Consider the following 26,951-nt stretch of genomic DNA (forward strand, 5'->3'; position numbering starts at 1 on the left):
TTCCTCTCTGCAATTGCAGTTACCTTAACTGAGAGGAAGGGGACAACCTGCGGTCAGCCGCCGATGGCCAGCGTTTTATCCCGAGCAGCAAGTGCGGGACCGCTGCGTGACAAACTGCCCACAGATGAAAGGGTTGACAAGTCCTTTGATTAGTGCCAGCGAAGGAGCGTCAACGCTCTTGGACCTAGAAAAAACAACTCCTTCACTCCCGAATTATTCAACCACCATGTCCAAAGGAGTGGAGGAGTGAGTTAGAGGTATATGCTAAACGGAGGACATTTACAGCAGAACCCGAATCGGCGGAACCACTCCTAAACACCTATGAGAAATCAACTTGGAGTTTTTGGCTCCCGTGGAGGTTACATTGAATACCATCTGGAAGGTGCTTCGGGACCTAACGGTGGCAGTGAATAATTTTGTTTCAGATATAATTTTATTAGAGAGTTACATGGACAATTCATCTGAACCCTTTCAGAGTAAAAAATTGATATAACAAATGATTCTACACAGTGGCGTAGCAAGGGCGGGGCGGTGGGGGCAGTCCGCCCCGGGTGTCATCGGGTGGGGGGGTGCTCTGCTCCCGCCGCTCCGCCTTAAAAAAATTTTTTTTTCGAAGTGCTGGAGAGTGGCAGGCAGCGCACCTCGCGTCTGCCCTGCTAGTAAAGAAGATCTCGCTGACGTCGTCACCCTTCCCACATTGAGTCCTGCCCCCCTCTGAGGCAACTTCCTATTACCACGAGGGCGGGCGGGACTCAGTGTGGGAAGAACGACGACGTCGACGAGATCTTCTTTACTAGCAGGGCGGACGCGAGGCGCACTGCCTGCCACTCTCCGGCGCTTCAAAAAAAATTTTTTGAGGCAGGACAGGGTAGGAGCAGCAGGAGAACGGATCTCAGCTGTCGGGTCGGGGGGGGGGGGACTCAGAGGGGAGAAGGGGATTGGGGAGGGGTGGGGGAGCTCAGAGAGGGGAGAAGGGGATTGGGGAGGGGTGGTGGAGCTCAGAGGGGTGCTTGAAGGGGATTAGGGAGGGTGGGAGAGCATCAAGGAGGGGAGAAGGGGATTGGGGAGGGGTGGGGAAGCTCAGAGGGGTGCTTAAAGGGGATTAGGGAGGGTGGGAGAGCATCAAGGAGGGGAGAAGGGGATTGGGGAGGGGTGGGGGAGCTCAGAGGGGTGCTTAAAGGGGATTAGGGAGGGTGGGGGAGCTCAGATGGATGCTCAGAGAGGGGAGAAGGGGGGGAGGGGAGTTCTCAGATGGGAGAAGGGATCTGAAGCTGGAACTGGGGTCTGACAAGGGGGCAGGAGGGAAAATGGGTCCATGCCTGGGGCAGGTGGGAGAATGGGTCTGGGGCTGAAAAGGGGGGATGCAAGGCATGTGGTGGATGAAGGGGGCTGAAACTGTGGGGACTAGGGGCTTTAAAGGGGACAGGGAGAACTGGCTGGGGCTGAAGCTCGGGACTGGTGAGAAAAAAGGGCTGGGGTTGAAACTAGGAGCTGAAAAGAGGACAGGGAGAAGTGGCTGGGGGCTGAAAAGGGGGGCAGGTGGGAGATGTGGGCTGGGGCTGGAACTAGGGGCAGGTGGAATAAGGGGGCTGGAACTGGGGGCTGAAAAGAGGGGGCAGAGAGAGAGGGGATAGAAGGGGGGAGCGTGAGGGAGGGCAGACCCTGGATGGATGGTAGAGGGAGGGCAGACAGATTGAAGGGGCAGAGAGAAAGGGCAGATGGTGGGTGGAAGGGGAGAGAGAAAGAGGGCAGACTGGGGCAAATGGTGGATGGAAGGGGCAGAGATAGAGGGTAGATGTTGATGGAAGGGGGAGAGAGAGATGGCAGACTGGGGCACATGGTGCATGGAAGAGGCAGAAGTGGATGGAAGGGAGAGAGGGCAGACAGTGGATGGAAGGGGCAGAGAGAGAGAGCAGACAGTGGATGGAAGGGGCAGAGAGAGAGGGCAGACAGTGGATGGAAGGGGCAGAGAGAGAGAGAGGGCAGACACTGGATGGCAGAGAGAGAGCGAAGACAGATGCTGGATAGAAGGAAGACAAGTGAAAAGATGAGGAAAGCAGAAACCAGAGACAACGAACTGTAAATATATATTTTTATTTTTTTGCTTTAGGATAAAGTAGTATTGTAGCTGTGTTAATAAATGTTTATAATAGAACATGTAAATAAGGTAATCTTTTTATTGGACTAATTTTAATACATTTTACTTTCGGAGAACAAAACCCCCTTCCTCAGGTCAGGATAGGACACTGTAACAGTACTATACTGAATTGACCTGAGGATGGAGGTTTTGGCCTCTGAAAGCTAAATGTATTGGTCCAATAAAATGATATTATTTGTGTTATTTCTATTTGTTAATTTGTAAAGTGGTGATTGATATTTGTTAGTTTTTCAAATTTACATCTGCTGTCTTTATATTTTGCACAGTACTAGAGGACATTTTCTGTTTCTGTGGTGTTGCACTGTATGCAGAGTCTGGCATCGGGGGTTCAGTTTAATTTTTGTCTAAATAGAAAGTTTATGATTACTTATTCTATAGTGGATTAGGGTGTATCTGTATTTGTGAAAAAGACATGGCTTTTGGTTGGCATTGACTGTGCAGGATCGATGATCTGTACTAATCTGTCTGTTTTCGTTTTACAATAGGTGAATTGATGTTCTAGTGCTCACTGTAGTGTTTAAGATGCTTTCCTTTTCCTTGTGTGACTCGTACAAATTACTGCTTATATGGTATGGTAGAATTGCTCTATAGGTCCTGAGTGTTTTGTATTCTCGGTATGCCTAGTACTGGATTTCGGGGGGGGGGGGGGGGGGGGTTAAAAAATGACCGGCCCCGGGTGTCAACTACCCTAGCTACGCCACTGATTCTACATAAGCAAGAAGTGGTTATGATAATAGACCAGAAATTTTGAATAATAAAATGAATATTGTTATAGATGATTAATATCGAGATTATTGTTTTTCCCAGAGTTCCGGGTATGACTCCTAAAGTTTTCCTCAGAAATATTTCCTCAAATTATTACTTTAAAAGGAGTGAAGCCTGTGAAAACTAGGATTACTTTAATCAGTGGGATTTGAATTAGAGACTTAAGTATAGGTATTGTTAAATAACTTCTGGTTTTTAAGAGAAAGAATGTAATCAGATGTATTATTTCTAACTAATATTGGACAATAAATATGTTTTTCAATGAAATGATTTGACTATACACCTTATTGGCCTTGAAGAAGCCAACCAGATGATCAATGTGGAATAATGAATTAGATGAGTAGTATCTGGGGATAATCAGGTTAATGCCACGGGGGTTTTTTTTTTTCTGTTTACTGTTTAATTGATCTCCTTATCTTGTTTCACTCTCCCTATTTGATGGTCTAATGAAGAGAATGGAATTACCTGACTGAAATAATTCCTACATATTATTTTCTCTGTATTTCCAGCAAGTTGTTTTATCGCTTGTAAAAATTTAAATGGTTATAAATAAAAAAATAAATAAAAAAAAGAAACATAAAAGCTGATTCCAATGCTGGGCCCCACCTGTGAGTGCTGCTGTAGCATTTTTAGACCCTAGGAGGAGGAATATGAGAAAATTAAGGTGATACCTAGTGACTGATCCAATAGTGGCAAAAGAAGTAGCTGTAAAGTGTCTTGTATTATTCTTTTCAGTCAGAGCAATTTGTTAAATTATTTCATCAATATATGGGAAAATATTGGTACAAAAATTGGGAGCCAAACATGAGAACTGCAAGGGAAGGGAAGGGAAGAGAAAGGTCTTCCAAAGGAAGACAAGAAAAAGAAAATAAAAACCTGTTACAGGTAAAACTGTATTAAATACAGCTGCACGACTGTAATAATAAATCACTTCTTTATGCTATTAGGATGCAATTACAAATTTTATGCTATTAGGATACAATTACAAATCGGGTTTTGCACTATCAGAAGGAAAAACAAAGTGAAGACTTAGTGTGATCAATGTCTATCAAAATATTGCACACAGCAAAAAGAGAAATTATGTCTTATCTGCTCATTTTCTTCCCTTTTGACCCACCAGATCAGTTCAGAACCTGTGGGTTGTGCCCATCGACCAGTGGATGGAGATATTGGGAAAAGTACGCAGGAATTTTTCTCTAAGGGCACTTAGGGCTTTAAGTATTTTGAATGTCTTACTTTCTCCTAATGTTCAGTTTTCTCCAACAGTTTACCTAAGTCCTGTTTAACAACAATATGAGTAAAGAAAAGGAACAGTTTCCAACCAGAACAGAAGAGCAAGATTACAGCAATTTAAAGCCAATTAAAAAATGGTGATATAATGGGGAATGCTCTGGATTGGTCTGGTGGAACTAAAGGAAAGGGAAGGCTCTCCACAGAGTGGATGAACACAAAATCCCACGGGGTAAAGATACAGAAAAACAAAGTGGGAAGTGGACCAGTGACTTCAGGACGCTGAGACTATGATGGTATATAAAGGAGTAAACTTTATTGTAGACTCGACACTGTGTTTTGTTTTTCCAGTTTGAAGTTACAGGCAGTTCTGTCCTGCTACACTTTAGTTTGACGATCGTGGAAGACTTTGATAAGACCAACAAGTATTGGATATTTTTTTTTTTTGCATCGTTCAAGACTAACCAGTAAATCAAAAAAACATTTTTTTAATCGCTCAAGACTCCTGAGGCAGGCCTGTGGCCGAAACACAGTACTGTGTCTCTACAATAACGTTTACTCCTTTATATACCATCATAGCCTCAGCGTCCTGAAGTCATTGGTCCACTTCCCACTTTGTTTTTCTGGAACTAAAGGAAAGAAAATTAGCACAAAAGACATAAATTTCTTCTACCTTAGCATCCTCACTAGACCAGTCCAGAACCAGTGGGATGTAGTAAAGTACTCCTCAAGATGAATGGAACTGTGAAATTCCTGCAAGAGTAAGTTCAAACCCAAACACAGCTAGCATTTGCATTCCTACCTCAAATCCAAAATGCCTTGCAAATGTACAAAAGAGACATCCATGTCACCATTCTGAAGACATTGACCATACTCGCCATGGTCATTTGCCCATAAGGTTGGAACATATTTGGTAGAAATAAAAAACTCAAACCTTTAGGAAGTTGCTTCCTAATAAATGCATACCAATAAAAACACATGCTTCTGTCCTTGAACAAAAAGTAGCCTGCAAGGCTGTTTTGTCATAGCTGGCTCCTGTTAGGATTAGTTCCGAGCTTATAAGAAGTGGACCCAGGCCCAAAAGAAAGGAACCCAGACATAGAAGAGAGCCAAAACTGACATCCAACTTCTGGGGACCACAGACCATAACTAACAGCTCCCAAGAAGGGTGAAAATAAATCAGTCCAACCTTCGAAATCTGGAAACAGCCACCTCATTTGGAAAGAAGGGGAACTGTTTTGATTGAAACAGTAGCTTATGACAACAAGCGAAAAATGTTTGCCCAATAAAGCTTGGATCGTAGAATCCTGAAAGGAAAAGGGACAGCTCCTAGAAAGACTGATTTGATGTCAAGAACCTTCAATGTCACTCTATTAACGGGCTGAAAAGACGGAAATCCTAGCACTTTGAGGACTAGAGGAACGTACAGAAAAATGTGTATGTGACATATTTCAGAGAATTGCAATAGAGCCAGATGAGTTGCCAGGAGGACCATAACAGAGGGCCTACAAGCATAAGAAAGGTGCAACTTAAAAGACCCCCAAGCCAATCTTCTTTATAGTCCATCCTAAATAAATACCATGATGAGAAGAACGCAGCAAGAAAGAAAATTGTGCTCTATGCGCAGCATGGCTCAAAAGTTGACACAGTCACATACACTCTATAAAGGTAGACCACTTCTAGTTTGAGGCAGTGTGGCACGGTCCTCCTGTGAGCAATGACAGTGCCTGAAGTGTGGCTGCTGAAGAGTGCAACTTTAAGAGAAAATGGAACTGAATTCTCCATGACAACCAGATCCTGAAAATGAGTTCCCTTCATTCAATTTGGAAAATTGCAGTGGTTGATCAATTTCAAAATGAGTTGGACGGACAAATCAAGATCTTCTGGTCTACACAAGAGCAATAAAACTACCATGCCTGAGTGAAATGGAATTGTCTGGATCAACTGTCCTAACCTCAGGCGCTTCCTTCAAGACCAAGGCTGCAAAAACACATCCAGACATTTGGATCCATTCTCCTTACATTGAGAAAGCAATGACAAACCTAGGAGTTGGCCTTTGCCATGATGTCTAGAAACATATATGCGTGCAAAGCTGCAGGAACATCTCCCATTCCCTCGGACTATGTGTATGTGTCATCTGAGAAAATCTGGTTGAAAATGTTATACTCTATTTATAGGTGCTGTTAACAGCAGTAGTAGAGCATCTCCGCCAAAGAAGCAAAAAGGTATACCTTCCAGTCACTACCACACTGTCATGCTTTCTTGCCTGTTGATGAAAGGAACTACAGTCACATAGTAGTAAACACCCTTACTGGTCTTCCGAGATGAGATCTAAGGCATGAAGAGCTAGACAAAACAAAAAGTGTACTACAAATGATAGCTCATCTAAGAACTGGTCCTGGCAGATCCGGTTTAGCTATATAAGCATAGCTGGGAAGTATTTAGATGAGGCATGAACAGTTGACAGACCATCTCAAACTAAGGGAAACATGCTTTTTGTATCAACTGAACCAAGGACCTTGCATCTCAGCCAATCAGGCTGATCTTTAATGAAAACACCATCCAAAGGGAGAGCCACCTGGCTCACCCCTTGGATCAGACTGAACACCTGAAACCAACCATTTCATATATACTCATATTTGCATCTGGACTAGATAACAATAGTAGCTGTGGGAATACGGCAACTAGCAAGACAGTAGAGAGTTCTGTAACAATCAGAGACAAACCAGCTCATGGGACTGATCTCAGTGTCTGCAATTAGTCACATCCTGAAAAGCAACTGGATTTCAGATTGAATTTGAATAACTTCTTCTTCCAAACAAAGATTATCCTTAACTTGATGACGAACCTTGCCCTTGAGAGAAATCTAGCTTGCTGGCACTCCCAAGATGGCACTAGAGTGACATGTGGCGATAAATTTTAAAGTATAAAATAAAAATACCAGTTACCTTTGCAAAAGTGTAACTACTTCTCCTTCTGCTACTCATCTGCATGTCAGACCACGGTAACAACGTTTGCAGTTCCGGCTGCATTGGGTGCCTCCACTGTAGGAGTAAGGAAGGCTCCAACTTAGAAGACAAATGCCTCATTTAGTCCTTTGGGGCCAATCTCTCCTCCTCCCTTGAATATGCATGCTGAGCAGCTAGAGCAATCTAAGGGGAAACCCAGGAGTGCATTTGGGTAAACTGTGCAGGTGGCTCAACTAATACCTCAATTGATGCCTGGTCAACACTGGTGCAGGAGGGAGAGGGTTCGAGGCAGGCACAGTGAGTGGCTTTGAAGAAACACCTACCAAAGTAGGTAGTACCCAAGTTGGTGACTTCCTTGCTCCCCTTGCCCCCCTTCAACCTCTTGTAAAGCCACTGGTTATTACTTTGGAGTCATCGTGGTCCACTCTGGAGAGACTCAACCAAGTATGCTCCTCTTTTGTTGGTCATCGCATCTCAAAAAAGATACAGTGGAATTAGAAAAAGTACAGAGAAAGGCAACGAAAATAATAAAGGGGATGGGTGACTTCCCTATGAGGAAAGTCTAAAACGGCTTGGGCTCTTCAGCTTGGAGAAAAGACGGCTGAGGGGAAATATGATAGAGGTATATAAAATAATGAGTGGAATAAAACAGGTAGATGTGAATCGCTTGTGTACTCTTTCCAAAAATACTAGGACTAGGGGGCACTAAATGAAGCTACAAAGTAGTAAATTTTAAACAAATTAGTAGCAACATTCCATGCTACCAATCCCTGGGTAAACAGTGGCTTCCCCCATGTCCATCTCATTAACAGACTATAAACTTTTCCTCCAGGAACTTGTCCAAATCTTTTTTTAAAACTAGATACACTAAACGCTATTATCACATTCTCCGGCAGTGAGTTCCAGAGCTTAACTATTCTTTGAGTGAAATAATATTTCCCCCTATTTGTTAATTTCATCGAGTGTTCCCTGGTCTTTGTACTTTTTGAAAGAGTGAAAAATCAATTCGTGAATCGATTTTTCACTCTTTCAAAAAGTACAAAGACCAGGGGACACTCAATGAAATTAAATAGGGGGAAATATTATTTCACTCAAAGAATAGTTAAGCTCTACACCACTCAGGATTTTACATACCTCAATCATACCCCCCCCCCCCCCCCCCCCCCCCCCCCCCCCACTTCAGCCATCCCTTTCCCAAGCTGGAGCTCTAACATCTTTAGCCTTTCCTCATATGGGAGGAGTTCCATTCCCTCTCTCATTTTGGTCATTCTTCTTTGAGCCTTTTCCAATTCCACTATATCTTTTTTGAGATATGGCGACCAAAACTGAATGCAATACTCAAGATGAGATCAAACCATGGAGCGATACAGAGCTTTGCTGATTATCCCAGACGGAGCGCTGCCCTGCGGAGACTGAGCCGGACTTTACCTTCAGCGACGAAACAACTCTCAAGGGCAGCAACGGAGCCATGCCTCGTCATCAGAAATGGAACTGTGCCCCAGAAAGGATCCGCAGCCATCAGGCACAGATGGTCATGTTTAGAGTCGGGACTAGGGCTGCATTCCACACATTAAAAAAAGGAAGGGTTTGCTCTCCATTCAGACATGCAGCCGTTCCATCCGACAGACAGAAAACTGGGAACAGCATCCTGAGACGGAACCAAACTGAGAATAAGACCAACGATGCATGAGTGGACCATGCTAGATATGGTGAAGTGGCCACCAGGTGTAGTCAGAACCGTGCTCCAAAGCCAAATACTAAGCAGTGAGGCATATGAAAAGGTGAAACTGTGCTGTACAGACTGCGATGGAGCCATGCTCCACATATACCAAGCTCCACAGCCATGAAAGAGCTGAATTCTGCCGATACCATAGATCCACGAGCTAGACAAGCAGCCGTAGCCATGCACTGAACTGAAGCTGTCACTGCGAGGCAAAGGCAGACAATGGCCACAGGAACTACCAGAGGCTGACACAGCTGGAGCTGCTAACAGCGAAGGAGTGCCTGTAGAAGCAAAGACACAATCAAGCCACATGCCCTGCAGAGAGAGAGAAAGAGAGAGAGAGCCTGACAGTATGTAGTAGGCAATGATGCCAGGCAGCCTGCGTAGCCCCCAACAGGAGGGTCCCCAAACAGCACCCATGAAAAGGCTGGTGAACGCGCCACAAACTGTCTTCCGCCGACCAGCAGCAAAAAATAGAAGACTGCAACCTGCCAGGTGCCCAGGGGGCATCCCACCTGGCACCTACTCTAAGCCGTAAGACTACAGCGGCCTGAAGGCCAATAATGCAAACGCGAAACAAAATGCTGACTGACCAAGGAGCACACCGCCCTATGGGGCAGAGTTCAGTTTGGTACTCTATCTCCACCTGCTGGTAAATGGTCATAACCCATAAGTCTCTGGATTTGTCTGCTGCTGATGCTAAGGAAAAAGTGTTATACACATATTAGGGAAGGGCACCCAGACATTTTTCATGTTTTTTTTTTCAGTTGGAAATGAATATCAGTAGGAGTGCAAACTACGCACACACAGTATGTTCTTTACGCATATAGTGTGCACTCTTTCCCAATATTATGTGAACCATCACCCATGCGTGTACCAACAGGAAAGAGTGTGCACTATGTGAACATTGTGATGCACTCTTACCAGCAAATGACATTTGTTTGAAACAACTGCCCATTCTTATTATATCTATATCCAAATACATACAGACATATATAGATGTACAGATAATCTATGCACACATTCGTATGCATAAAATCTGAATGTTTCCTATGTAAAAGTTATTGACATAAAACATTGTTCTAATTTTACCTGCACAGTGTCAAACTTTTCATCAACTTTGGAAGTATACTGGAGACGAAAAAGGGGCGAGAGGTTGCCAGCAGTATAATACAGAAATATCTGCAGTCCCTTATATCCAAAGGCAATTTCACTGGAGGAAGAGAAATACATGCAGATCAGTGAATGCAGTTACAACTGTTTGGTGAAAGTGTTCATATTAACACTCACATATTAAAGCTGCAATACTAATCAGATTCTTAACCGAGTACTTTTTTTTTTTTTTTAACAAACTACTTCCCTCTTGGAGTTTCATGTTTAGGCATTTCTTTGCCCCACTACATTTTATTTCAAATATATACTCTAAGATCACTCTTCATGCCTTTAGCAGGATTCTCCTGGGGATTAGCACCCTACTTTCCAGATGCATTTCACAAAAAAGCAAAACCACCTATTGTCGAGGGTCAGTGCATCCATCTTATCTGTGTATCTCTCCATACACATGTGCAAACATATGTGTACACATTAAAGCAAAAGAGCAAAGAAGGAGAAGTGAACTGTAGGATGGCCAGACTTTATCACAGTTACTGACAGAGAGGAACCAACAAATGATAACCATGAAATGTGTGTGTGTGTGTGTGTGGGGGGGGGGGGGGGGGGGGGGGGGGGAATGGGATGGCTTGAGAACTAAAACAGGACTATACCGAGCCAGAATCGCACCCACTTGGTTATGGCCAAGAGAAGGAGACAATGAACAGGAAGCAATTCTGGTACCCTCTCCTCCCTTGCACCTGCACAGCCCTCGGTACAGCCTTGGAGCTAAAAACAGTCTGCTCCTCACACGTACCCTTACTCCCAACCAGGAAAAAAAAACCTGTCCCGACATGCTGTCTGCCCACCTGTCAGCCAGCCTAAAGAGAGACACTTAATCATATCCCCAGACACAAGCATGCCTCACTTTGTTTACAGAGTAAGGAGGAAACAAACCATTTTACCACCCTAAGTATGCATTTTCCAACATGCTTTGGCTCAAAATGGTGGAAGTAAATAGAAACTAACTTTCCAACATGAATTAAATCAAAACCAGAATGAAAAAAGGAGGGATCTTAACAATCTTATTTCACTCTAAACAGTAATAAAAAAAATATGGTATTAATAATGCAGTTTTAGAGACATCCACTGTTTCTCAGAAAAACAAAACTATTTGATCTATTAGGATTTTAAAATTGTAAACTTCTGAAATATTAACAAACCACTGCCATCACATCTCAGACCCCAGAAGAGAAAATGACATATTTCACGCTTCCATATGCTTTTAAGAACATGATCTATAGGCCACAGACAAGCTGTGCTACTAGCTGACAGGTTTATTCATGGTAGAACACCAGCTTTGTCTAAGTCTTTGAAATATCACCTTCTATTGAAGCACAAATTAAGGCAGTTTACATATATAACTATTCAGGTACTTGCACTGTCCCAGATGGGCTCACAATCTAAGTATATTGTACCTGGGGCAATGGAGAGCTAAGTGTCTTGTCCAGGGTCACACCGAGCTGCAGAGAGAATTGAACCTGGTTCCCCAGGATCTTAACCCACTGCTGAACTTTAGGCAGCAGTGGGAATCGAACCTGGTTCCCCAGGTCTGCATCCCATTGCACTAACCATTAGGCCACTCTTCCACTTGCAAAAGAAGCAAGTTTTCTTGTTAGCCATAGCACATCCCAAAATATACTAAGTGAGACAAAAAAAATCTGATCAAAGAACATACTTCTAGTCAATCAAAGGAAAATACAATTTATGTTTTATATTAATTGATGATGAACTGAAGTAAATACCTCCAACAATCTGAATATACAAAGCTTCAAATATCAGAGCATATACAGTAAAACAAAAAGGTAGAATCAGCCATTAAACTTTGTAACATTTTCTCCCTCCCCACGTCTCCAACATCCCCCCAACCTAGTAAATGGTATTCTACAGCTTTATTCAATCGCCCAGCTTCCTGTATCATCTCTTCCCCCTACAAGTCCCTCCCTACACCACCCCCCAAGGTGGCTCCCCCAAGTCACTAAGAAGTTGAAATATTAGAAATTTAACAAACTACTCTGAGCTCTAGCAGACAACGTCAGCCAAAACAGCTCCCAAATTTGTTGGAATAAAGTCCCTGGGACACTGTCCAGTGATGCTATTCCTTGCCATTCTATCCATATCTGGAAAAGGAGTAATAACCGCCATCTTTGGAGAGTATGTCCTCTAGGTTCCAATCAATGCAGCAAAATGCCAAACAGTATTGCTTTGTGAAGAAATTTCTTAAATCCAAGAGGTACCAGGTCAGTGAGAACATACTGTCCAAACAATATAGGTGGGGCAAGTGTAATGGTATACAGATCCAGCAAGCTAGTATGTGGCCAACACCCTCCTCCAGAATCGAGAAACCATGGGGCAGTGCCAGAACATGTGCCCCAATGCTGCTGGTGTTATACCACACTTGTTACAAGCCACACTTGGAGTAATATTGTCTTGATAAGCTCTGTTTGGCACTATGTGAAGCCGCAATGCAATTTTATACAACATTTCCTTTAGGTCCATAAATATCGACAGTTTATGTAGCCCTAGTATATAGAGTTTCATATGTTCTGCTGATCCAGAGACCAACACTCTGTTAATGCAGCGTAGTTCAGATTCGGAGTAGTGTCTTTGAGATGTTGGTGGTACTTGCTGCTGTGATCCCAATGTATCAGCTTCCTCCAGTGTCTCCACTACGTCTTCCGTAAGGTCAGTCCAAGAAAGAGAGGACACATCGTGCCGAAGTTGTATATATGCAAAATAACACAAGTGTGGCAAATGATAGTTTTTCTGAAGTTCAGTAAAGGACATCATGCACCGCTAACCATCCACATGATGTGCCAGATACTGGAGACCCCTTCTTGCCCACCCCGTGAACACACTATGACCCTGCCCTGGGGGAAATGCTGGGTTATCACAGACACGCACTTTTACTGCAACTATGCTCTGCTGGAGCCAGTCAAAGCTTGTCCCTTAGGTGCATGCCGTTGAAGTGAACAAGTGCACTGGGGCCGAGCTTGATTAGGCTGGCAAGCCAAAAGATTGTACCTAAGCTTCGAATAGTAGTAGGGAGCATTCCTTAGCTTGCTAAAACCCCTCCTAGCTGAGGAGGTTGGTGCAGAAGGCATCCGGCAGGCAAAAGAAGAGATAGTATCAGTGTGTTTTTTTATTTAGTCAGCGACCTCTTCAACCTTCTCTTTAAAAACGTTATCCCCCCGGCAAGGGGCATCCACCAACAGCTGCTGAACAGAGTGTTCCAGATCTGAAACACGCAGCCGGATGCCACATCAAAAGTGTCGTAAGTGTCCCTGGCCAAGAACTTTCGATACACCTTCTGCTGCTTGACCAACTGGCGAAAAGGCTCGGCCTGCTCCGGAAAGAGCGCATCCACCAAGTCCAACAGCTGTCGCACCGAGTTTTGCAAGTAAACGCTCGTGAGGAGCTGATAGGATTGTATACGGGAGATGAGCATTGAAGCCTAGTACATCTTCCTCCCAAAAGAATCCAGGGTTCTAGCTTCTCTGCCTGGGGGTGCCGAGACATAGTCCCTAGTACTCCTGGCTCTCTTGGGTGCGGACTGCACCATCATAGAATTTTTAGGTAATTGAGGCCTAACAACAGGTTCACTGTGGATCCGATACTGGGTGTCAATCTTCTTGGGGATGACAGGGTCCAACAGAGGGGACTCTCAGTTCCTGATAAGGACTTCCTTGAGTACTGTTTTAATTGAACCCCTCTCTACGCCCCGGGGAGACCCTTTCCCACGGAGGTGTACAGAGGGTTTGTGCCTCCACAATCTGTTTGCGGCGGTGTGGAGGCATCAGAAGGCTCAGTTCCAATCTAATTCCCATGACCACAGCTTTCTGTCTATCTGGATTTAAATGAATCCTTGGCCATTTGTGTTCCCACATATATTATGAGTCCTTAAATTAGTGCAAAGAGTGTGTATTATTTGCATGTGGCTTAGTTTGTAGTATAAATGACAGGTGGAGAGTACTTGAAAATAGAGACAGAGATAGATTTCAGAAAGAAGGCTTTAATCTTACCAAGTTTTCAATCAAGTACAGACATCAAACAGATTCTGGGTTTAATTGCACAGAGCTCTGCCGTCCGAGAAGTGTTGGGGAAGGACTCCAACTCTCTGTCTAAATCTTATCTCTTTTATAGCCACAGATCCCAATGCAAGCCAATGGCAGGACCCATTTTTTCCTAATATTTCACAATTTCTGAGATCATATTTTCCTATCCGGCCAGGTGCTTCCGTTCTAGCTATTGCAAGTTATTGTGCAATTTCCTCTTTTGTCAACATGTTTTCTCTTCTGCCAGAACATCTTATTTTTAGCATATCAGTTTCACTTCCTCTTTTTTTTTTTATCATCTTATGATCTAAGTTTCATCTTATAGGAAGACAAACTCCATTTTAATAAGTGCTACATTCAATTTGTACCTGATTTTGTTAAGACTCATCTATAAGGCCATTAGTAGGTTATCAGGCCTAGTCAGTGCTTTTCAGCTGTACAAAGCTATGTAGCTTGGCCCACCACTATTCCAGTGGATAGATCTTAAACTAGAACGCATATTAACTTGCAGGAAAAGCAAGTCCTTGCTCAGCCAGTCATAGATTTTTAAACCTAGCTGGTATTTTTACAGCCTGAGTCCTAACCTTCCACCCTTCCGGTGGGCATCCAGTGAGGGCCTCTTGCTGTAGTATAATTATACATTCCCCACTTGTCACCCCCTCTGGAGAGGGGTGACACAAAGCTCGTCAAGCTTGTCATCATCCATTCCAGAAGGTGGCAAGCTATCAACGAGAGGGGGAGTTTTGGTCTTACAAATTGTTAGAAGGTATGGTGCAAGATAGGAAACTTCATTCTCAGGTGATATATTATTTGGGCATATGGAATTCCCTTTATATTACCTAATCCCTTGGGCTTAATCCTGATGTCATCTCTCTTGAGGTTTTATGAATGGGACAAATCCATGAGTTCATCTACAAAATCCCATGAAGTATAGGTATGCGGGTACTAGCAATTTCAGATGGATCATACTAATAAACACTTTCAGGTCTGTATATGACGTCTGTTATATCTGTTGCATAGCGCATGGAGAGATAATCTAATGTATCTATCTCAGTGGTCCTCGGAAGGAATAGTGGTTTTGATTAAGCATTGTTATGGTGGCTCAACAAATATATGGTTAGTACTCAGATTGCAAGCTGTTTTAGGTTGTAGGTATTCAGAATCCTTAAACAGGTCGGAATTCCTGGACCTTACTATTACTCATCATTGGCATCCAATCATGAGCACTAAAAAGTGGATAGCAAGTATGTGGTTGCCTTATACAGCAAAAATGGTCAATCCTAGGAAAATTTATATTAACAAAGGTCATGCATGTATCTTGACATATGCATAATGACCTGGAAGTATGGGAAGCATTTTATATATCCGCTACCCCACTTGGAGCTTAGTCAAACCTACAGAAAGACATGCAGCTTAAGTAAGCCTACACCAAAGTTAAACAATTGCATAACTGGTTGATACCAACAGGGTTTACACCTTCATTATGATATCATAGCCAGTATTAGGGTTTGATGTTACCCTTGTATCTGAGCAATATCAACTTCAATTTAAATGACATAAACAGAAATAACGGGGAAACTCTTAGAAAAACAATTAGAACAATAAAGGAAATAATAGGAAAATAAAATAAAACCTTTTCAATATATAGACAGGATTACTGCTAAACTGAAAATAAAACAAAATATGAATCTATAATGTCCGTAAACAGCAACAGTAATTCTCAAATTAAGTATCAGTTCTAAATTCTCTTTCATCGATCATGGTTGAGGCGGTGGAAGCGCTGAAGAATCTGGGCGAAGATCTGGGTTTTCAGGCTGGCCTGCTGAAGGAAGTGGCTGGTCTTGAGATGGTTAGGCTGGTAACCTCAGGTTCTGTGGCTGAGTAAACCCGTATATCTTTCACATGGACCCACAACTTGTGATCCAGTAGTTTGCAAGGTGTAAAGATTATTGCCACAACCTTGGGGGATCTAACATCATTTGGGCCTGGATAGATCTTGAAGACGTACTTGTGGTGTACAAACTTGGATCTTTCCATGTCTTTATTCTAGGCATGCCCCATCATACTCAGTCCATCAAGAGTCAGAGGCTGGCAAAGGAATAAGCAAAATAACTGTATGCCTGAATGATACATTGCTATATCTTGGTGGGCATAATCAGCGTGAACTGAATAAGCAAAATAATATATAGATGTCAAGAGACATGAAAGACAATGTAAACATGGAGAAAACAGTGCTAATTAAGTGCAAAAGCAAAAGCGAAACCATAAGGGTTCAATAATGAAAAGCCAATTTACATAAATAGCAACAGTATATATGAATTTATATCTCCTGATTGGTAATTATACAGTACCTTGTGGACAGGGGCAGTCACAGTCTCCTTAGGAGGAGATGTGAAGTCCAGGACTTTGAGCATCTTAGTCCTGGTTATCCTCCACTTCCAAAGGAAATTAAATGGAATCAACCATTTCCTTAACAAAAGATGGAAATGAAAGGCTCTCCGGTGGAGACAGTCTCCTTTCAGATAGAGGGGAAGGTTCAAAGGGAATCCCATAAGACTCATCTGAGGAGAAGTATCTTGGTTCTTCCTCTGAATACCCTGAGCGCTCCTCCTCAGTGTCGGACAGTATCTCCCTATGGGACTGCCGAGACAGAACCTGCCTCAATGTAGAGGAACCGTGCCCTCGAGAGCGGTGTTGAGGAGCCAGCTCCAATCTCGACTCCGGTGAAGCTTCCTCTGCCAATGAGGGGGTACCAGCTTGGGTGGCAGTCGACACCAGGGCCACAAGTGGCTCCAGCATCGGAAGTCACATCGCAGGCTGAGAGCTAGGCGGAGCCGCAACGGGAGGTATGACAGGTGCAAGCACCAAATACCGTTGCACACCACTGCATAATGCCATCCAGCAGCTCTGGGAGCAAAGCCTGGATGCGCTCATCCAGGGTTGACACCAGGAAAAGCTGGGATGCCGGTTGAGGTGAAGGTTGCAGAACTGCTGGGGTCAATGTAGGAGCAGGATCTCGGCTGCCTAGAGACAGATGCACCAGCACCTCTTGTACGGAGGGAGAGCAATCCTCCCGGTGCCAACACTTCTCAGGTGCCGAATCCTTCGACTCCCCGGAGCTCCGGGCACCACGTGTCGAGGGTGACTGATGACGATGCTCCTTGGACTTTGCCTGAAGAGTGTCACCAAGGCTCCTCGGTGCAGATAAGGACTATGTTGAATCCACACGTCGCCTCGGGGTTGTATCCAATGATGTACGGTCCCGAGGGGCCTGCACAACAGGAGACCTCGAGACACGTGGAGACCCACTCAATGCCTCACTGCTCCCAGTGTTTAAGGGTCTCGAAGCAGCCATGCTTACCAACACTCCCGATGCCAGTGCGATGCTCGACGTTGATGCCGACACCTCCAACTTTGATGCAGATGTCAAGGAGCTGGACTTGGCTCCAAAACCTTTTTTCTCGTTGAGCCTCTCAGGAAATCTGGGTCTTCTTCTTCATGCGAAGAGAGAGAACAGAGTTATCAGGGCTATGGTCAGGCCCAAGACACTGCAGACGCCAAGAATGGGTGTTGTTCCCAGAGAAAGTCCGACCGCATGGGGTACGGTGCTTGAAGTCACTGGGAGTCTTCATGGACATGGACGGGAAAACATCGTTGGCTAAATTAAACGACTCGATGGTGTCTAAAAAAGGGGCAAGGCATGGCAAAGAAAGGAAAGAATCCAATGATGGCCCAATGATGTCGAAAAAGGAAGAAAACTTAAACCCAGGCAAAACAAATTAAGAAAATAAAAATGGCCTGATGACGTCGAAAAAGGAAGAAAGCTTAAACCCGGGCAAAACAAATTAAGAAACTAAAGGACGGGTTTAAAAATAAAAGCCAAATAAAGGCCACAAGAAAAATTAGGAAAAAAATAGCCAAAAGGCACTGAAAGCTCTCTAGAACTGGGCGACTGAGGAGAGGAAAAAAAAAAAAAAAAAAAGAGCACCTTATCTTCACGCGGAAAAAAAAAGAGAACTGAGACCATGTTCATGCTACAGGCGGGAAGGCACTTGCGCATGTGCAATGGAGCGCAGCTCACACTCCACAAAGCTCTATTTTTATCTTTGGCAAAATGCCGGACCAGGTGGCATGGATCGGCGTCACCCACTTGTGAGAAGATGGAAGCCTGCTTGTCCTCAGAGAATCCTAAATATCTTAATGCCGTATCTTACCAAGTTAATGGAAAAAAATCCCTGCCACTGCTTCTTTACTTGCGTGCTCAAAGGCATCATGTTAGATTTATCGTATTCGAGCTTAAACCCTGAAATTGTACCTGAAATTGTGACTCAGTAAGGTCAACATACCCGATAAGGAATCCTGGGGAAATGCTAACCCCACTGTAAGGTTGTCCACATATGCCAACACCTTAATCGGGTAGCCATCCAGTTCAACCCCCTTGATGTCCGGGGCTGTATTGAGCACCCTTAAAAATGGTTCTAAGGATAGTATAAAAAGGAGAGGCAACAGGGGACATCCTTGTCATGTGTTTGCTGGATGGAAATAGTAGACCATCCCCCGTTCACCAGTAATTGTGCTTGTGGCAAATGGTAAAGGGCCTGGACAGTGTAGGAACCAGCCTGAAGCCCCCACGCTGCCAACACCCGGAAAAGATATTGCCAGTGTACCTGATCAAACACGTTGACTGCATCCAAACTAATGAGCAGGGCAGGAACATCATTTTTTTGACAATATGACATAGCCAACATCAGATGCATTCTATTAAATACTGTTTGCCGCTCTGGGACAAATCCCACTTGCGCTGGGCCCACAAGGTCAAATAAGACCTTCTACAGTCAAGAGGCGAGGACTAAACACATAAAAATTATTATTAAAAAAAAAAAAAAAAAAGAGGCGAGGACTCTCGCTAACAACTTGAAATCCACATTTAACAGAGATATAGGGTGGTAAGATTCAGCTTCAGTCTGTGGCTTTCCTGACTTCGGGATTAAAGAAATAAGGGCCATGTTCTCATGCTATGGAAAGGTTCCATCCTCCACTACCGCATTATAATAATCCAACAGCGGACCCAAAATCTGCAAATGCAGGGTCTTATAAATTTCCCCAAGAAGCCATCCGCCCCCGGGACTGAATAAGGTTTCAGTTTTTTTGAGCACCTGCTGTTCTTTTGCTTGTAATGGGGCCCCTAAAAACTCTGTCTGCAACATAAAGTTGTGGCAACTCAGCACAATCCAGGAATACATCTCTATGACCTGATTAGCTACTGTCAGACGAGCTTTGTATAAGGCCCAAAAGTGTTCCACTAGTGTGGCTTCTATCATGTCCGGTCTGTTAGTTATATTCCATAAGCCGTCCTGTAGTGCCCCAATTGTCTGCATTCCTCCCCAAGATTTAATAATATGAGCTAACATCTTACCTGGCTTATTGCTATACACGTGAAAGCGAAATTTTTGGTATACCAGGCTTCTCTCAGTCTGCTCATGTATTAGAGAGTTTAAAGCTATTTGTGTAGTTAAGTATGCCTCCTTAGCTCGAGAACAGGGTGCCTGTAAATATACCCACCGCTCTCGGTGAAGCTTCTTTTCTAAGTGTTGTATACTCAACGCCACTTTTTTATGCCTGGTAGTTACATGAGCAATTATATCCCCTCCAAGCACCACTTTGGCTGTGCTCCAAAATAGCTGCGGGTGATCAGCATGTTTCTGATTATACATAACATACTCCTCCCATCGGGAGATTAGATAGGTCTGAAAATCCGTGCTACATATTAAGTAACTGGGAAAGCGCCAACCTGCCAGAATGAAACTTTGGGATGGAACTTCCAAATCAACCCACACCACTGAGTGGTCCGAAATCATTTCTAAATTGATATGAGCCTCTGTCACAGAAGAAAATAGACATGGGTTAGTCAGTATATAATCCAGGCGGGGAAAAGTATGGTGTGCTCTCGATCTGTGAGTGTAGTCTTTTTCTAATAGGTGGTATCCACTAACGTTAATGGAAAGGGGGAAAGGGAAATGGGACTTGATATACCGCCTTTCTGAGGTTTTTGCAACTACATTCAAAGCGGTTTACATATATTCAGGTACTTATTTTGTACCAGGGGCAATGGAAGGTTAAGTGACTTGCCCAGAGTGACAAGGAGCTGCAGTGGGAATCAAACTCAGTTCCCCAGACTCAAAGTCCACTGCACTAACCACTAGGCTACTGCTCCACTAGTTAAGGATTTACTAAATGCCCTAAGAACCCCATAGCATGGCCTGGCCTTTGTCCACCTAGTGCTGTGCTGTCCAAAACAGAGTCTGCTGTGATATTCATGTCTCCCAAGACTACCAGATCTTTTTTCTTGGTAAGGAAATAACTGGGCCAGGAGAGCTGAGAAAAAGGCATTGTCAAAAGGGGTAAGTCCATATAATGTTAAATACAGTTCCCGTCCCTGTAGCCACAGTTTACGTAATATATATCTCCCCTCTGTGTCCTTCATTACACCTTCGAGGTGCATGACAAGGATTTATGAATCAGCACTGCAACTCCCCCCCTACGACCCTTTGGAGAGGCAAAGTGCACCTCTCCAACCCAGGCCCTCTGAAGTTTCCTGTGCTCTTCATCTGTTAAGACGTGTCTTCTGCAAATAGGCAATGCCAGGCCCACTCCACCGCAAGACAGATAGGATTTTCTTTTTGCATTTTATGGGGGACACAATACCCCCCATATTCCAAGTTATTATAATTCTACTCTGGAAGGCTGACACAGCCTAGACATAATGAGACTAACAGAACCAAGCACATCAACTTCTCAACCAGTCTTGGTGCCCAGCCCTCACCTAGAACAGCATATATGTCTCATTTGACACCTTGATGCCAACTTTTATACTGGGGAGAGCCACCCCCAAGATTTTTTAATTCAACCACTCCCACATCACCAGTACCCACCCAATACAAACCCATTATCCCAGTCATCACTCCAATCCCTGCCCTCCCTCCTCCCACCCATCTAACCAGTTCTCTCCTCACTCATCCCCTTCCACCTGTCCTGTACTCTTAAAAGACAGATTACTAATCACATCTTTGCAGGGGATCCCCCACCCGCCACCCAACTTTTTACAAGATCAACAAAGTACTGTAGCCAAGTAAGCATTGCAATGAACAAACATAAGCAGTATTAAGTGTACATAAACTCATAACACCTGTAAATTCAGTTTATCTAGGCAGTTTGGGTGCTGGAAGCACTTTCAGGCAGTCTTGCACCTCTGCAGGATTATCAAATGTGAGCCACTGCCCATTCAGGTGAATTTTCAGAGCCACTGGGTAGGCCAATGTAAAGCGGAGGACTTTTGTGGGGCACTGAGCACACACCGGCGAGAATTTCCTATGGTCCTCCTAAAGTGCTGCTGAGTAATCTTGAAAGATCAGCATGGGAGCATCTTAATATTTGAGAGAATACCATTTCTGTCTAAAGCCTCTCAGGATCTCCATCTTGTGAATGTAGTTATGTATTTTCATTATTAACACCCGACGTTTCTGTCAATCCTGTTGATAATGTCCCACCCAGTAGGTGTGCGAACTCACGGCAAAGCGGACCTCTACTGTTGGAGAGAGCAAATTCTTTGTTTAGCCAGGTTTCCAACATAGAACTCAAATTCCATTCTGGGATGCATTCTGGCAGTCCTACAATGCATAGATTACTGCGCTGAGATCTGTTCTCTATATCTTCAAGCCATTCACGCTGTTCCTGCACCCTGCTCTCTAGAGCAGTTAAGAGTGTTCGTTGAAACTCCTGCCATTTCTTCTAGAGTGGATACTCGTTGCTCCAACTCTGATGTCCGGCGGGTCATATCAGCCAACAAAGACTTGAGGTGGACAGTTGTGTGATGAATTGGGCAAAGCGTGACTCCATTGCTGTTCATACTGCCTCTGTTAACTGGGCAACCTGTTGTTTTGTAAATGCTGAGGAGCCTTGTTGTTCTGCTGCCACCATCTTTTCTTCAGTGCCCCGCAGCTTCGTGGCTTCTTTTTTGGCTTTTGCCCCAGTTATCTCACTCCCTACTTTATAGAGATATTTGTCCATAGATCAGCCACAGTCAGATAGGAAGAGAAGCAGCAGCTAACTGGTAGCAAAACCTGTGGTTATAGGCATTAGGGTGCAGGACCCCAAAAAGAGACAGGAACACGTCTATCTCCCTCCATGCATTACGTGACCTCGGAAAATACAATTAAAAAGAATACTTTTACTTAAATCACTTAGCTCTATTACATTTTGGAACACTTTGTTTGTTCATTTAGCAGAAGAGAAAATGCCTTGAACACAGTGGGCCCTGTTTACCATGCCGTGCTCTAGTCCCTGCTAACGATAGAGACACCCATTATATTCCTATGGGTGTCTCTATCATTAGCGTGCGCTAAAAAGTTTGCGCGCCTACAGTGCGGCTTAGTAAACAGGGCCCAGTGTTTTTTTTCCCCATAACCAGAGAAATGCTTTCACATGACTTATATTGTGTTTTATATAACACAAATTAAAATTAGGACAATTCAAGCAGCTACTGCCAGAAGGTATTTTTTCTTTTAAAGGTTTTACTGTTTCAATACAGTACACAAATTCTCTTTCCAAATATTCACACTAGCATTCTTCAGGTTGAGAATGTAAACAAAATCTATTTGAGTTTGTATACTATGGATAAGAAGCCAACTGAATTTCGGTTTTAGATTCAGCATCAAAACCGATCCAAACTCCACGTTCAGGTTTTGGTCAAAAATGTCTGTGCATTTTAGACAAACTCGAAACTCACTCCCCCATCCCACCTGAGTCTCCAGCCCCTGCTGGTTCCAACTGCAAAATGTCTGTCACAGACTGCCATAGGAAGTCTCAGCAGCACAGGGCAGGAATGAGTGGGGTTCATTCCTGCCCCTTAAGAGGCCACTAAACCACCGGGGCTTCTTAAGGTAGGCCCAGGAAGGGCCTTCATGTGGTTGGGGTGGAGGAGTGATCATGGGGAGGGGCACGAAGAGAGATGTGGGCCACTGCCCGGGTTGGGCTCAGGAGGGGGGGGCAGTTTCATTTAGTTTCGGTTTCTAACAAAATCGAGTGGCCAATTTCGCTCACAGATTTGGTTTTGGAAGAAACCGAAGATCCTAGGTTTTATTATAAATTATACTTTACATATACATTTTATAAATCAAGAGTCAGGCAAACTTGTCTCATCATTCATCAACACAGTAGAACATCAAGTTGCTAGAAGTCATTTCATAAATGCAACAGCACTCAATTTACATCTTAGGAGATGAGAGCAACAGAATATTTTTTTTCCATACTCTATTCACTCTTTCCTACATTTTGCTGCACTACTCACTCATCTCCGAACAGCTGGTGAGTGTATTCCGGATGAAAAGTTGTATTCTCATCTTCCAGATCATCTGGGAAACGTACTATAAAAATGTAAAAGAAAAAAAAATTATGCTAAACACAGAGACTAGCAACAACCTATTTTAAAAAGCTTAATATGGTGTGGTCATTTCAAAGGCTTCCAGCATTACTATTAGTACTCTTTTCTACAGCAGTAATAGACATAGGCAGATACAGATAAAAGAATGACTTGCACAAAATAGCTATGATTATAACCCTAACATCAGTGGTACAATGGCATTAGGTTTCCAACAAGGCAGCCATGGTTAGAATCCTATGGTGCTCACTTTCAAAGCAGATGGATGTCTTAAAATTCCTTTAAAAAAGGCTTATCTGCTAAAAACATCCAAATCCTGATTTTGAAAATCAGAATTTGGACATTTCATACTGCAGGTCATCTAAATAACAAGGGGTGTGTTGTGGGCATGTTTTGGGCAGGACTAGGGAGGGCCCAAAAGTAGAACTGGGTCCAACAGGAATTTTCGAACGGGAAGAAACATCCATGTCTAAAAAGATGGGTGTTTTTATTTAGACCTGTTTCAGTCATGTCCAAGTTACAAAAATTGTTTTAATTGAGCAGTTGACTACTGGAAGGTTAAGGCATAACCCCTTAATTCCCACAGTGGTTGCTATCCCCCTTCCTCTCCCCTGAAAGTGAAACCAGAAAGGAAAACCAGGTTCTGTATCAACTGCAGGTATTATGGCCATTCTGAACAAATCGGCAAGCGGGTCAGAGTAGCAGCTTAGTTGTTAGTACAGTGGACTCTGAACCAAGGGGCTCAGGTTCAAGTCCCAATTCAAATTTTTTTTTTAATAATTCAGAGTCTTCAAGAAATAGAAAAGTACCTACTGTACCTAAATATATAAGACACCTGCAAGCTTGAAGGCTATTGACGTGGTGTACATTCAGGAACCTGTGTCCCTTGGTTTACCAGTCCACTGCACTAACCACTAGGCTACTCTTCTGTTTTGCAGGGATATCTGTGTGGCTATATTTTTTGAAAATTATGCTAGACAGACATTCATGTCCCTTTTTTGTCATTCATTTTGAACATTTTCAGTGCAAAAACATCTATCTCACAGCCATAACTGAACAGGAAATCTAGACCTTTTCCCTGTTTATGGCTGTAAAATGTTTTGTTTTGGTCTCTTTTTTAAGATGTTATGAACTGGACTTAAGACTTTTTAAAAATACCCCTCTATGTCAACAACTATTGGTTACATGAATACTTGGAGAATCTTGCTTATTTCAATAGGAATTTGGATTGTTACAAAAGGTGAAAAGCAAAAATAAAGAACTTGTAAGAACCAAAGAGGCAGTTCAAGTCTAGAACAGACTACCAGTGGAAGTGGTGGAGGCCAGCAATGTAACATAAGTAGTATCAGAGAACAAAGAACAAAATGCTCCCAGTATGCCCAGTATAGATTCAACCTTTTAGTAGATGTGCATATAACATTTCTAAAGCAAGCCAATACGAATTCCTCTCTGGTCCATGTCTTCCACCCAGGAAGAAACTTAAATTTCTATTAACCTACTGTAAAAGTGTGTATTTATGCACTATATTACAATATCCACTACCTTGTGGTACCTCAGGTTAGTAACCCTCACAATAAATTGTATGGTTGTTGAAGATGGGAATATCTTGCGTTCCTAGCCCCTACAACACAAGACAGTGGCCCCAAGTTGGTCCTGCTATGTTTTCATGGCCTGGGCCAACAATGTACAAAAACTAGCCTCCTTCACATCCCACTCTAGGGCCGAACTCCCAATCACTGATCCTTAATAAAGTGTAATAATCTCCCCCTCCTGGGTTCTATCTCATGAAACCTTTTCAAAACAAAGAATGCTCACCCCTCTCCCCCAATCCTGATCCCTTTTAGGATAATGACGGCAAACCCTCCAGATTAGAACCCCAAATCTATTTTAAACATTGTGTGCCTCCATATATTCCACACACCCCTTGTTTGGCTTCCTGACATTTAGCAACAATACCACAAATCTACTGCCAGAGATCTATAGGCACCATTTGTGAAGTCAGTAACTGGTGCAGAAACAACCAACAATTGCTCCAGTCCTCCACTTTCATCAATGATTATGTTTATTAGCTAGCCAGTAGTGATCCAAAAATGTTTAAAGGGATCTGAAGCGCATCATTGTACAGATTAGGAACAAAGGTGCAAGCTCAGGGGGGCACTCTTTATATAATTGAGACTGGGAGCAGGGAATAGCTGTGTCTATATCACCAAAGCACTGGCTCTAGTGCATAAGTGGACAGACGCTACAATGGGAAAGTTAACACTTTCAGGTGTGGTTAACGTTCAATAAATAATGCAGCTTGCAAAATTTACTAAAAGCTGTATTATGCATTTTGCACAATGAGCTGCACTGCATGCTTTGCAGCTCATTATTATTTAACATATGTTAAAGTGCATTACTGGCAAAGAGCATTATTTTGCCACAAAGTAACTTAGTAAACAGAACTCTTAGTTTGTAAGCTCACTGGACTTAAAGAATAACTACTGTACCTAAATGTTACTCACTTTGAGCTATCAATGACATAGCATGAGTTAAATCCATATTCCTAGAAGAATTCTGCGTGACTGCATAACACACAATAGGCACAGAATGCCCACTTCAACAGATTGCGTAGAATTCTGCACAGCATCAGCTGCTTTCTCCAACTCCCCCACAAACATTGTGTAGAAGGGAGAGGAAGTGAACCACTGCACATCAGGTCACTTCCTCCTTTGCCTACTTGGACTCAATTTTTTTCCATGGCCAGGATCTTCTAGCCACACCTCTGAATTTACGTCATGCTGACGTGACCGACCCGGCCATCCAATAGAAAATGCTCTAAAAAGTTTAAAGTGAGCATGCTCAAGGATTCCCACCCTTACCCACAGTAAATAAATGAAAATGACATATCACAGAGCTCAGTTTTTATTTTGTTCGTGGATACGGAACGACCCGTGTCCACTTTATTTTCAGTCACTCAGTCAAAATTCACGAATTTAATTTATCAGATATTTTATTTTCTATGTCTAACCAAAAGACAGGATTTAAACGTTGTGCTACTTGCACACGTAAATTATCTATTACTTAACCTCAGGTGTCTCCGTTGTTTGGGGGAGCACCATGATACACTTAATTGTTTTTCCTGTAAGAGCATGTCACAAAAGTCACTTGAAACTAGAGCTGAAAGAATATTTAGCTACTTCACATTCGGGAACTTCATCAGCAAGTTCGTCAAGGAAATGTTCTACTGCTCAATGTGTACCTTTACCGGCAGCTTCAGCTCCACAAAATGACACTTCAATCCCTGCTCTCCCCCTTGCCTCAGTGCCCAGGGATCAGGTGGCTTTATTTCCTGCTCTCTCCCTTGCTTTAATGCTCATGGATCAGGACTTCTCTTCACAAATTCTACAAAGTTTGTCAGTATCAGCTCAGTTGCCTGAGGTAATTTTTGCCGATTCTCTGCCTGATGCTGATCCTTCCACCTCGA

The 26,951-nt window shown here is 43.3% G+C and overlaps 1 protein-coding gene across 5 annotated transcripts in view; it reads right to left on the reverse strand.

Annotated features, from left to right (window-relative positions):
• HAT1 (histone acetyltransferase 1) overlaps nt 1-26,951 on the reverse strand; it is a 115,275-nt gene that overhangs the window by 57,060 nt on the left and 31,264 nt on the right. For all 5 annotated transcript variants that reach the window (XM_030209528.1, XM_030209527.1, XM_030209529.1 and 2 more), the window contains 2 exons: nt 23,396-23,471; nt 9,938-10,058 (listed from right to left, as the gene is read on the reverse strand). In XM_030209528.1, the coding sequence (XP_030065388.1) occupies nt 9,938-10,058; nt 23,396-23,471 (197 nt within the window). The remainder of the gene's footprint in view (nt 1-9,937; nt 10,059-23,395; nt 23,472-26,951) is intronic.

This window comes from Microcaecilia unicolor, chromosome 7 (assembly GCF_901765095.1).
Source record: "Microcaecilia unicolor chromosome 7, aMicUni1.1, whole genome shotgun sequence".
Classification (NCBI taxonomy): Eukaryota; Metazoa; Chordata; class Amphibia; order Gymnophiona; family Siphonopidae; genus Microcaecilia; species Microcaecilia unicolor.